This window comes from Musca autumnalis, unplaced genomic scaffold (genome assembly GCF_047663935.1).
Source record: "Musca autumnalis isolate F117 unplaced genomic scaffold, ASM4766393v1 scaffold_1, whole genome shotgun sequence".
Lineage (NCBI taxonomy): Eukaryota > Metazoa > Arthropoda > Insecta > Diptera > Muscidae > Musca > Musca autumnalis.
In genome coordinates this window covers 157430139-157443004 of record NW_027411644.1, presented here as the reverse complement: position 1 = coordinate 157443004, position 12866 = coordinate 157430139, and the positions used below count along the sequence as shown (strand labels likewise).

At 36.5% G+C, this 12866-nt stretch overlaps 1 protein-coding gene across 1 annotated transcript; it reads left to right on the top strand.

The window, feature by feature from the left end:
• The first annotated feature begins 788 nt into the window (after positions 1 to 788).
• Positions 789 to 2463, top strand: ftz (fushi tarazu). Its single transcript, XM_073960198.1, has 2 exons — positions 789 to 1632; positions 1859 to 2463. The coding sequence occupies exons 1-2, from the start codon at positions 789 to 791 to the stop codon at positions 2461 to 2463; spliced, it is 1449 nt and encodes a 482-aa protein (XP_073816299.1).
• The last annotated feature ends 10403 nt before the right edge of the window (positions 2464 to 12866 follow it).

The following is a 12866-nucleotide window of genomic DNA, read 5'->3' as shown; positions in this document are numbered from 1 at the left end:
TGATTTTCTCCTACTTATTGTAATGATCGTGTTGTAGCATAAGAAAACTGCCTTGGTGAGTAGGGGAAATGCTAAGGCAACGGATAACCTCGAACTCGAGGTTGCATATTTCGCGATGATAATGTGTTGCCTATGCTAAATGTATGTGGGTAATAAAGATCCCAGCAGGTAATCTCAGGAGGACATCTCGCTTGTGTGCAAACGCGGAGAGTGTGTGCTGCGGATAAATTTCTCATGCACGGATAAAATTTCTCCTCCCCGTTCTTGGTTGAAACACTGACCTATCCTAAGCAGAACAAATGTGCAATTTTCTCTCTACACTATTCTCTTCTAGCATTACTCTCCCTTGTGAACCAGGCTAACAACGCTCTCTATGCTAGAATGAGGGAAAACTATTTAGAATTTGATGAGAGTCCCTTTGTTATTGCCACACACACCCAGCATGTGTCAAAGTGTCATGCCAAAGATATTTATGTACAATAACGAGCAAAACTGCGAGCTAACAGGGCGTACAACAACAATTGCCAAAACCCAATGTGGAAAAGTCGTGTGCCACAAGGTCCTGGTGTTTGTGTTGTGTACACACAGTGTGGCAGAAGGCTCGGAGATTTTTGCTATATTAAGCCGGGCATTCGGAGAGAGCAGCACATTCGCAATCACATCCTCGTCCTGATCACATCTCAGTAGTTCAGTAAAAGATTTAGTAGAGGAACAATTTAAAAAGATATTTTACAAATTTAGTTATTTTTTCAATTAATTCTCAAAGTAAACAAAAAACACACACAAAAATGGCCGCCACAAACTATTATGCCGATTTCGCCTCCAACAACACCACCGCCGCCGCCAACATGTACAACTACTCCGCCCCAACATACTATGATAATAGCAATGGATATTATCAACAAAACAACAGCACCTGGAATCCTGCCACTTACAACCCCAACTATGCTCCACAATACAATGCTCCAGTTTTGGATGGATCTCTTTACAATGATTACTACAACTACCAAAGCGTAGTGGATACTCAACAGCAACAACCCCAACAACAACCTGCACAAGTTCAAGAAACTCCCAAAGAAACTTTGAAGAGGAAAGCCCATGAATTGGAAGAAGAAGTCAAGCCAGAACCCCAACCAGAAGTTGAAGAGCCTCCAAGCAAATTGCGTGCCCTGTTGACAAACCCAGTCAAGAAATTGAAATACTCTCCCGATTACTACTACACCACCTTCGAAAAGGTAAAGAAGGCCCCAGCTCCCGTAGCCAACGAAAAGCAACAACTTTCCTTGCCCAGCACCACACCACCCACCAGCTACGAACAAGATTTCTTGGCCGCCCACACTCCAGCCACACAACACAGCATTTTGTCCCCCAACCGCAGTGATGTGGATTATTTGGATGTCTACTCGCCACAATCTCTCAAAGTATCCAACAACAGCAACAACTTCAAACAGAACGTTTCCCAACCCTCCACACCCGCTTCATTGGTCGATGGCATCAGCACCCCACCCCTATCGCCCAACGATAAACATGTCAGCCAAATCAATCAATCCGCCGAACAACAACATGAATTCAATCAAATGATGTCAGCAAACGACTACAATTGGTCGAACTGCGAAGACAGCCCTGCATCAGGTAGGTTTCGAAACATCAACAACTCATAATTTCCCTTACATTTTTTTATGATTTTATGATTGACAGTTTTTGCCATCCAAAAAGGTCCTTTTGCTACCTGCTAGCATTTGGGCGTTTTTTGGGAAGGCAAAGAGAACGAAATCATTTCATAAAAATGTCTGAAAATTTTTATAATTTCTTGGAACTCCATATACTAATAAAATCTTGTTCTTCTATTTCTTTATAGATTGCAAAGACTCGAAACGCACCCGCCAAACCTACACCCGCTACCAAACTTTGGAATTGGAGAAGGAATTCCACTTCAACCGTTACATTACTCGTCGTCGTCGCATTGACATTGCCAATGCCTTGGGTTTGACTGAACGTCAAATTAAGATCTGGTTCCAAAACCGTCGCATGAAGTCCAAGAAAGATCGCACTCTCGAAGGGCCCATGGAACATGGACTTAACTATGGCGCCATGCCTTTGGATGCCAATGTCAGCGGCCAAGTTCCATTTGTGGCTGCCGCTCACCAAGCAATGGCACCCAACGCTGCCGCCACCGCAGCTTCATATCCCGCTTATTTGTCAACTGGTCCACAAGCATTCCCCGCCGCCTACCATCAACATCACTCTCCCGAACACTATGGCCAACAATATGAAACCTCAGCTCAACATGCCTACCCACACCACCACCCACATCATCAGCACCAACATGCTCATTATCTAGCCGATGCCCAGCAATACAGCACTGCTGCTCACTTCGCCCAAACTGGCTATCCACAACACCAGCACCAACAACAAATGCCTGTTATGCCAGCAGGACCCAACCCAATGTATCAGATGGCCTAAATAGACTGCAACAGCCGCACATCGTTGCGTTGATCAGCCATGAACAACCACGAAAGCCAGATTTTTTGCCATTTGAATGCCAGCCAGCCAAAACAAATGGACAACAAAGTCTTCGATAACTTTCGAGGTTCCAACTCCACAGTATGCTCAGCAGTATTGTGGCTATCCAACGGTGTCTTCGGTTGGGATACGACCGAACCGAAATGACGACACCCATAGCCACAGCGAGCTGGGTGTAAGCAGCAGAGAAGAACAGAGCGCAGGCGCAAATGCCAAGCAGTGCAATATTTACTAAAACAGGCCACAAGGGTGGATGTGTGCCAACCAAAGCAACCCAGCAGGCAATCAAATGAACAACCAGCAGCAGCATTGGCACACATTCAGGAAGGAAGTACACACTCTCCCTTAGAATGCAACAATGCACAGCAACAACAATGAGGGACACACAATCACACCAACCCCTGTGTCGTGTTTAGATGTCAACGAAAACCAATAAATTATGAGTTTTGCCAGCATTGTTCACGGGGAGTAGCAAAAGTTAGCTGAATTGAAAACAAAAGGCCAAATCAAATGTGACATACCCACGGCCGGACCTGGGTAACCAGCCTGGGGTTGATAATAATCACCCTAACAGCATCATTACTCCAACCAACCCTAGAGTGTTTGTCTATTAAGCGAGTGAAACGTTTAGTTAATCTTTTTTTGCGGAAGAAAAACAAACAATGCCACCAATGTTCAGTACAAATCATTTGAAACTTGTAATCAAAAATCAATATTATCAATATTCCTATTAATTTTTTGCATTCTTTTATTAAATTTGTATTTAGTTTATAAGTTTTATTTAATTATTTAAATTTAAAAATACGAATTTTAACTTATGTCTAATAAAATCTTACAATTTTAAAACAAATTTCTTGTATCTTTTTATTTATTTATTTTCCTGTTAAAATTTGTAACAGATGTTTTAAATTTAGTTCTACCTCCCCTCTTTGCCAATACAACATCGTTCACTGTCATCCACTGTTTAGAAAATGTCCAGTGATAGTTCACCATCGTTGGTTGTAATTCCAATGTAATGCTAAGTGGCCGATAAACACACATGGTCACATGGTAGGTCTGAACATTTTCATACGAAATTGTTTCTTATTATGATTGACCAAATTATATCCATTTTAGAGCAACATCATTGTTTAGGTGCTTAGGTGAAGCGGACTCGGGAAAAATTCCCTTTGTATCGAACTTTGGAAAAATATTATATTAATTTTACTATTTTAGTTTCCATTTTCAAGGACTGTAAAGGAAGTCAAAACATTATTTTGTAAAAAAAAAAATTCTCATGGATTTTCATTTACGGACGTTTTTTAACATATACAGTATTTCTCGCATATATGCACCCCGGTTATAAGCATTCCCCGCTTAATAGCACTGAAACATGTGCGAATGTTATTTTTGGTACAAAATACATTGACATTATTTCGATATATGCACCCCGCTTATATGAATTCCCCGCTTATAAGCACATCAAATTTGGTCATAACTCTTTCATTTTGGCTTAAAGAAATTCGTTTATATGCACCGCCTCAAAATAATTAGGAAGAATCAAATATGTTCATCTGGAGCTGTTATTTCAGGCAAAAGGCTTTTAGAGAAAGCAGAACAAATTGCAAAAAAAATAAGCAAGCCAAGCTATGGCGGTGACAAACAACTATTGACGAATTTAGAAAATCGATAAGTCTTCTGGTAGTTCTTTATTTAATTAATCGTGCTTGGTTGAATGGTAAAAACTGACTTTATTGCTTATTGTCAAGTTTTTGTTTATATAAATGTTTGACTTGCTGTACAAAATTTGTGAAATAACAACTAAAGAGAATATTGAATGGAACCCTGTAATGACAACAGATATTACGTTCGATGAAAAATTTGAAAATTTCGTGCAAACAAGATTAATCCTCTGAAAACGAATATGAAGAAACCGAACAGCATGAAAACTCGTGCAAAAGTCCACATTATAGTACATCGCATTAATATCAATACAAGGGAAGTGAATAATTGCTTTGTTATATATGGATCAGAAAACTCTTTGGCCTACCTTTTTATAAATCCTAGGACTCCATAGGCTTTATTTACCACAGGCTCTGTAAAATGAACGCTCAGTCAAATATAACGATTTTTAAGGATAAAAGGAATGAATGAATACATATCGCTCATTTACTCAAAGAGTGACATAACTCAAATAATGGGTTCTTTGAGTTAGCAATTTCTGTTTTTTCTACGACTTCTACTTTATCTTGTGTCAAATTTTCATGTCGATATCTCTAAAACTCAACGAGTTATATCTTATTTACTAGGAGTTTGGCATAAATCAACAAAAAAGTTTTCGGAGTTTATGAAGCACTAAAACACTTCAAATCATGCTTGATCTTGCCAGAAATTTAGCACTTATATCTGGCTACCTCTTCACAAAAGATGGTCCAAGTAGCTATTTTATTTTTTGTGTACTAGTCCTTTTAAGTCGGGAAGTCAAATTTCAATCGTCAACTTAAAACGCGTTTTTCTCGAAACTTGATTTTTTGAAATGTGTCACTCTTTGAGTAAATGAGCGATATATTTACACAAAGGGTGGCATAAATAAAAAAATTAATTTTATGAGTTAGCAATTTTTATTTTTTACGACTTCTACTTTATCTTGTGTCAAATTTTCATGTTGAAATCTCTAAAACTATAAGAGTAAAGGCCTGGGTACATAAGCTGCCTCGACTGGTTACCCACTATATATCAAAAACGGTAAAACCGACGAGAATATCATAAAGGTTAATCTTGTAGAGAATTTTCATATCTACAACATTTGTTTTAGTCCCATTTTGATAGGAAATGTGGTTTCTAAGCAAAATCGCGAAAACCTAAACAACTCCTAAAAATGTCAACTTAAATCGCGATTTATTTAAAAAGCGCTCCGGCGATTTTTTTTTGTTTTTTGATTGTTCTCATCTATAAACATTGTAGTTTCAGAATCCGCAAAAACTTCCGAGGTGTAAGCACCTTCCATTTAAAATTGTTTCAAGAGCACCGTGTGCCTTGCTTTCCTGCTTCATTTCTGACATAATGAAAATAAAAGAATAAAGAAGGCCGAGCAAATTTCGGACTGGGTTTCCCTTTTCTTTTTTATTCTTTTATCAGAAGCAAGCAATGTAACCCAGGCCTTTAGGGCTCATTTACTAGGAGTTTGGCATAAATCAACAACAATTTTTTTTTCAATTTATGATCTTGCACAAAAATTTTGCACTGATATCTGACTAGCTCTTTACGTAGACTATCTCATAGTCTATGTAATTATTTTTTGCGTAACAATTTTTTTTAAGATTGGAATTCAAATTTATTGGAGATGTGACACTCTTTGAGAGAATGAGTGATATGTACAAGGTGGTGCAAAAGTAAACTTCCGATGTTTTTTGGCTGTAATTAAAAAAAATGAAAAACTTTGATTCTTTTGTGGATTATTTTTATTTCTTTTATTCTTTTATTTTTTTACATCAAGTCGAGAATATGATGTCAGATAAATGGCCGCCGCCACAGTTTATTGTCATTTGAGCCCTTTTTATGGCATTTTTCATCACTTTGGCCAAAACTTCCTCACATTCTTGACGGATATTGTCTTTAAGAGCTGAAAGAATCTGAGGCTTGTTGACATAAACCCGCGACTTAAAAAAGCCCCACAAAAAGAAGTCTGATGAAAAATCATCATAATGAAATAATGAATCATCATGATGAAAAATCATATTCCGCGTTCTGGAGCAGTGTAGCGTAACATTGTTTATTAACGTGTATTTCGCATGTGTTTACTACACAAATATCAAAACAGAACTGACAATAGGGACCAATCGCAAATTTTTTAGCATTTTCTGATAGGAGGATTACTTCTGCGCCACCTTGTACTATGTATAAAAATATATGTAACTATCATTGATTTCAGTGTAATGTTTTTAAATTAGTTTTTCTTTTTTCTTGAATAAAAACTATGTTATGTACTACAAAAATAAATAAATTGCTTATTGCCTGCTTATAAACGGGGAATTTTATATGTGCACCCAATTGTTATTATAAGCGGGATTTGTATATATGCACTCATTGTGCTCATAAGCGGGATTTCGATATAAGAATTTCCCGCTTTTATGCACTGTTTTGCTTGCATTATTGGCAGTGCTTACATCCGGGAAATACTGTAGTAGTTTCGTAATAGTTCAAGAATAAATATGCGCCATTTATGGAACTACAACCACCATATGTTTTTCCAAGTAACAACGGGTGTCTCGAAAACGCAAAACAATTAAGGGCCAATTTATGAAGGAACTTAACACGAATATAACGTGTTGTTTTTGACTCCCACCAAAAGATATTTTTAAGCAATAATTTTTTAGAAGTTTTCATAAAACGTTGCAAACAGCAAATAATGTGTTTTTGTACACAACATTAATTAAAAGAAAAAAATAATAACATATTCAAAAATTGTGGAAGGTGGTAAGTCCAGAAAATAAGGAATTTTTAGTACGAAAAGATCGTAACTCTACAGGAAAATTTATATTTTAAAAAAATATTATGGCTAATGTAGTTCAGATATTAAGGAAAACGTCATCCATGGTTAGGGTACATTGTGACGAAGCAGCATGCACCTTTAGATGCTAATCAGATCATAGTTAGCTGAGCCAATGCACCAAACTTTTGCTTAAAAATCATATAATTTCTGTTTTGCAATTGGCGATTTATGTTTCAATTTTAACCCAACCAGCGGTAATTTGCCATTTGAGGTTCTATGAGGTCTATGTCTTTGGTATAAGCCTACATATAAAGGTACCTCCTGATATTAGGTGTTTTGATTCTATCCACATTTTTTGACTGAACTACCTGTCGTTTGACATTTGGCCAAAAATTGTCAATTGTCAAAAATTGTTCGGCTCGGCCGAACTAAACTTTTTAACTTGTTACCTTATAGTTTTCCTATTGGCGAACATACACTCCACGTCAGTAGAATAGAACACCTAAATTTTTGTTATTGTTAGCGTATTTATCCCAAAACGAAAGAATCTACTATTTTAATCTTGTGGGGATTTAAAGCCTATTATGTTCAGATTCAATCACAGAAAGAATTATGTTTCTAACTTTTCGCGAAATGATTTTCTGATAATTTTTCCGATAGCACTATGAAAAATAGGCATTTATTTTCGGTCATCAGGATAGAACAGTCATTTCATTTTCGTGGATTGTGAAAATATTTACGCCGAATTTTCTTTCAGTCGATAAAGCGGGGCTTTCTAATCATTTTTCACCAATAAAACCATATAAATAATTCCGGGGACACCGAAATAACAGCGTAAACGGGTTTAAATTTACAGATAATAGAAACATCTCGGAATATCAATAAGAGTCGCGCAGCTATGTCATATTTCATCACAATAAGATAGAATATGACGCAAACAACCTCGACGGATAAAATCGAGTGCTTCGGATGCTGAAAAGATGGAACATTTTCAAAATAAGTATGAAAAACGTCAAAATTTCTTATAAAAACCTTGATTTTTTCTTCAATAAAGTGATTTTCCGCTAACAAGTCTGCCGTTTAAAGGTTTGGGCATATGCTCCACATTTAGAGGAAGATAATCTGATATGAAAACATCCGCTATTTCAATACACTGAGGGAAATTTTAGCACATTTTTCAAATTGAACACACCCTTTGGACTTTGCATTTTATATGTGTTCTTATTTCGGCGTCCGCGACTGTTCTCAATAGTGTTAAGTTCCAATAATAATGGACCAGGTTATGCTCTCCATACCGGATTTTACGAATAAGTCGTTTTTCTAACTGAACTCGCATATGTAAAAGCCCCGTTTTCGCGGAAAATCACAGTCATGGAAATTGAGGTTTAAGGTTGCGTAAGTTGCTTTTAAAAAGTACTACAATTTCGCTCAGTGTATTAAAATAGCGGTTGTTTCCATATCAGATTATCTTCCTCTAAATGTGCAGCATATTTCCGAAGCTTTAAACGGCAGACTTGTTCGCGGAAAAATCATTTTACTGGACAACACATCAAGGTTTTTATAAGAAATTTTGACGTTTTTCATATTTATTTTGAAAATGTTCCATGTTATCAGCATCCGCAGCACTCGAATGTATCCGTCTGTGTCATATTTTATCTTATTGTGAAGAAATATGACATACACTGCGCGACTCTTATTGATATTCCGAGATGTTTCAATTATCTGTAAATTTAAACCCGTTTACGCTGTTATTTCGGCGTTTGCGGAATTATTTATATGGTTTTATTGGTGAAAAATGATAAGAAAGCCCCGCTTTATCGACTGAAAGAAAATTCGGCGTTAATATCTCCACAATTCGCGAAAATAAAATGACTGTTCTATCCTGATGACCGAAAATAAATGCCTATTTTTCATAGTACTATCGGAAAAATGATCAGAAAATCATTTCGCGAAAAGCTAGAAACATAATTTTTTCTGTGTTTGATACGGAACATCATTGGCTTTAAATCCCTACAAGATTAAAAACGTAGATTCATTCGCTTCGGGATAAATAAGCTAACATTAACAGAAATTTAGGTGTTCTATTCTACTGACGTGGAGTGTATTTAGATCATTATATTAAATCAAAAGGAATTATGTTTTTATAGAATACGACTTTTTCAGAGCGCGATATCTCCGCAACCGTTTGCCAAACAAATCTGAAAATGTACTGAAATGGTTTGCTGAGGTGCATCATCAACACAACAAAAAATTAAGGAAATCAAAAACTATTTTTTCTAAAGTGTTAAATTTCATTCAGAATTCCCAATTCACACACGGAAATACAAATATATGCAGCTGGAACTAATTTTTTTGTAAACTTGGCACTATTTCGAACATTCCTCAAAAAAATTGGAGAGTGGCGAAGGATGGCGAAGTTATTAAAACTCTACTTCAATTTTTAGGACTTGGGAAAAAAATCCACAAAAAAAGTATTATAAAAAATGTGATTTCCAGCCCATTTTATGGAAATAATGTGTACACATTTTTATGTAAAAGTAATTAGAATCCCTTGTACTAAAACTTCCATTTCGAAAAAAAAAATAATTTTATCCTTTCAATTTTGAGTTACTTGCCTTTTAAGAAGTCACAACCTTACTGATGTTATAAAAGTTTTTAAGAGATCATACGTAAATGTAAAATTCTTCTGTTTTGATTTGTTAAATACCGTTATAAATTACAAAAACTGTGCTGGAATATTAAAATATAATATGTTTAGAGAAAATTTGCTGAATTGTCGTCGCAGAGATTTGCTTAAATCGATTTTTCGATTTTTGTCGCAGGTTGGGACCAGTGTGCATTGTAAAGATGGGATTTTCCAATTTCATAGCAAGGCTTTGCTTTTGTAAGGTCCCCAAACAAAGCTGTGATATTTGTCATTATAATTAAAATAGCAAAAATGAAAAGTTGGGTTTTATTTGCGACTATTGAGATATCTTCGATGTTCGACAACCTACTTTAAATAGTTAAAAATGTGATATTTTCTACTTTAATTTTTAGTTTTTGCTATTTGTATACCCCTTATAGATGCTGAGATATTTGCTTTGGTATGAAACGTTGACTTTTTCTCCACATAAGTTTTTTGCACATTACGACCCCTGAGTATTATCCGGCCATCACCAAAATCAATAGTCTTCTTTCCCTCCGGGGCCCCCATTAACCACCAAAAGTTCGTAACGATCCTATCTCCGTTATTTGGCCCCCTACGACAACATACTTTTCACCATTGTAAAGATGGGATTTTCTACTTTCAAACTCTCCAACCAAAGCTGTGATATTCGTCATTATAATAAATAATAAATCTTCGTTGTTTGACCGCCTACGACAACCTACTTTACGTCGTTAGAAAGTTGATATTTTCTATTTTCTACTTTGGTATACCCCTTATAGAAGCTGATACATTCGCTTTGGGAAAAAACGTTAACTTTTTCTCCAAATATGTTTTTTGTCCATTCCTATCCCTAAATATTATGCGACCTCGGGGGTCCCCTCCGAAATTTTGTGACGATCCGATCAAAATTGCGACTTGTAGCGTGATTACAAGGTATAGATGGACAGACGGACGGATGAATGGACGGACAAACATAGCCAGATAGACTCAACTCGTCGAGACATTCATTTTGTTATATATATGTATGTGTCTCCGACCATTATTTCGATGCGTTACAAACTTTTTGGGCAAAACCAACTTATAATACCCTCTCCACATAGTGGTGTAGGGTATAAAAACTGCTTCAATCGAACACACAACAAGCATAATATGCATGTATATGAAAACAAGTAAAAAAGTGTCAGTCGGCTTTGCCGACAGAGATGTACCCTCAGCCTGTGTGGATAGAAATACTTTTTTCCACAAAAAAAAAACTTATGTAAAAATGTCCAAAGGATCCTCAAACAGAACCACACAAAAATGTTGAACATGGTGGTACTCCAAGAATTGAATAGATAGCGCCCAAATTTGAACATAAACAAAGTTTCGACAATATTTAGAGATCGAAAGTTTGGACCAAATCGGTCGCTGGGGGAGGTAACAGAAGGAGTGGACCTTTAAGCACCACATTCGAATTTCATCTAATATTCAAGAAATATTACGATATCCAAAGTGTGGACGAACGCAGTATTCGGTTCGAGCTCTCCAGCCACTACATATGGTGCCATAGGGGTTTTTACAACTTTCGGGCGGTTTTCTCAAAAAACTTTTACCATCGTAATTGAGACAGCGATTGAAAGTTGCTTAAACAGAAATTAAAGTTAGTCAAGGGCAGGCCTTAAAGTGAACTTATCCGAAATTTTGTGAGGGAGGTACCCGAAGGAATGGACAAATATAGTCCATATTTAAACCTGATCTATATCTGGTAGATATATTAGGATGTGTAAAGCACCGACGTAGCCAGAGGGTGAGATTGAGGTCAATCTTTATATTTTATTTCTTGCATATTATTTCCAATATTTCGAAATTACATTGAATTCCATCTTCAGGCATTTTTCTGTCCATTACTGATTGCGTTGTACTTTGGGAAGTACTTTAAATGGTTGCACCTTTCTAGAAATGTTGCTTTTCCTTCTTCGGCAAAGGACTTTGTGACGACAAACGAAATCAAAAAAAAAAAAAAAAAAAAAACTTCGTCAAAATCTCAACAAGTATCAGTCCGCTTTGCGGACAGGAATATGCCCTGAGCCTGTGTGAACTGAAACTTTAATATATGGACAGATCGAATATCGGCTACACCACCAAAATCCTTTAACCCAAAGCTATGTAATACGAGATTTTCAGAATTGTGTAGCCATTTTCGGACGTATGAACTCACCAACAAAATATGGATTTTATCATTGATCACAAATTTTACGGAGGAGGTACCTGAAGAAATGGACCGGACCGACATAGTTCATTTTGGAAGTAGATCTTATTTTGGGGGTCATTCCTTTTAAAAGATATTGCGCCCACCAGTTATTTCGGTGCGTCCCAGTATAAGTTTCAGTTTTTTTTTAGGAAATATGGACTTGCCACCAAAAACATAATACCGCTCTATACAAAAGGAATACCGATCTTAAACTGCATTAAACAATATTTTGAAGGTTTTTTGGGATGTACCCATTTTCCAACTAAACTAAGTTTGGACAAAATATTACTAAAACCAAAGTTTGGAACAAATCTGTTGCTCCGTTCAAGAAAAATCACACATACCACTGTAGCTAAAATTATTGAACTTTGGGGGGAAATACCGGAAGGAGTAGACCGAAAATCACCATCTACGAACTATAAGGATCGCAGAAATATTGCTATAAACAATGTTTGGACCAAAGCAGTATCCGGTTCGAAACTGGTCGTGTGCACCGGCCACTATACATGATGGCCCTAGGTGTTCCTTACAGCTTTCGGGCCATTTTCTCTGGAAGTATGGACTTGTCCCTGAAAAAAGAAACCTGTATTGTAGTAATAGGGGCCCCGAGAACAATTATTGTAAAAAAAACCAAGCATTTCCTGAGAGGTCTTTTTATTTATTAATTTATTTATTTCATATTTTTACTTATAACTGAATTATTAGCATAAAGGAAGTGAAGCCATGATTACTGAGGTCTTAAGCTTACACAGGTATGTTTACTAATTATCCAGAGAGGTCTTAAACTGCACTTCTCTTAAAAAGGTTTGAAATTCTCTGTGGAAGTTTATCGAAAGAGTGGATCGATATTTGGACAAAATATGACGAAGTCCAAATGTTGGACCGAATCGGTTGATCTGTTCGAGAATTATCGTGTTCTCCAGGCAGCCACCCAGACGGAAAAACATAGCTAAGTCGACTAAAAATTGTCTGAAATAGATTTCTTCCAAACA

What these genes read in the sequence shown, in the direction of transcription:
- ftz (XM_073960198.1), top strand. Translation starts at nt 789, where the DNA reads ATGGCCGCCACAAACTATTATGCCGATTTCGCCTCCAACAACACCACC. An exon ending in CGAAGACAGCCCTGCATCAG is followed by an intron (nt 1,633 to 1,858) that starts GTAGGTTTCGAA and finishes ATTTCTTTATAG; the next exon opens with ATTGCAAAGACTCGAAACGC.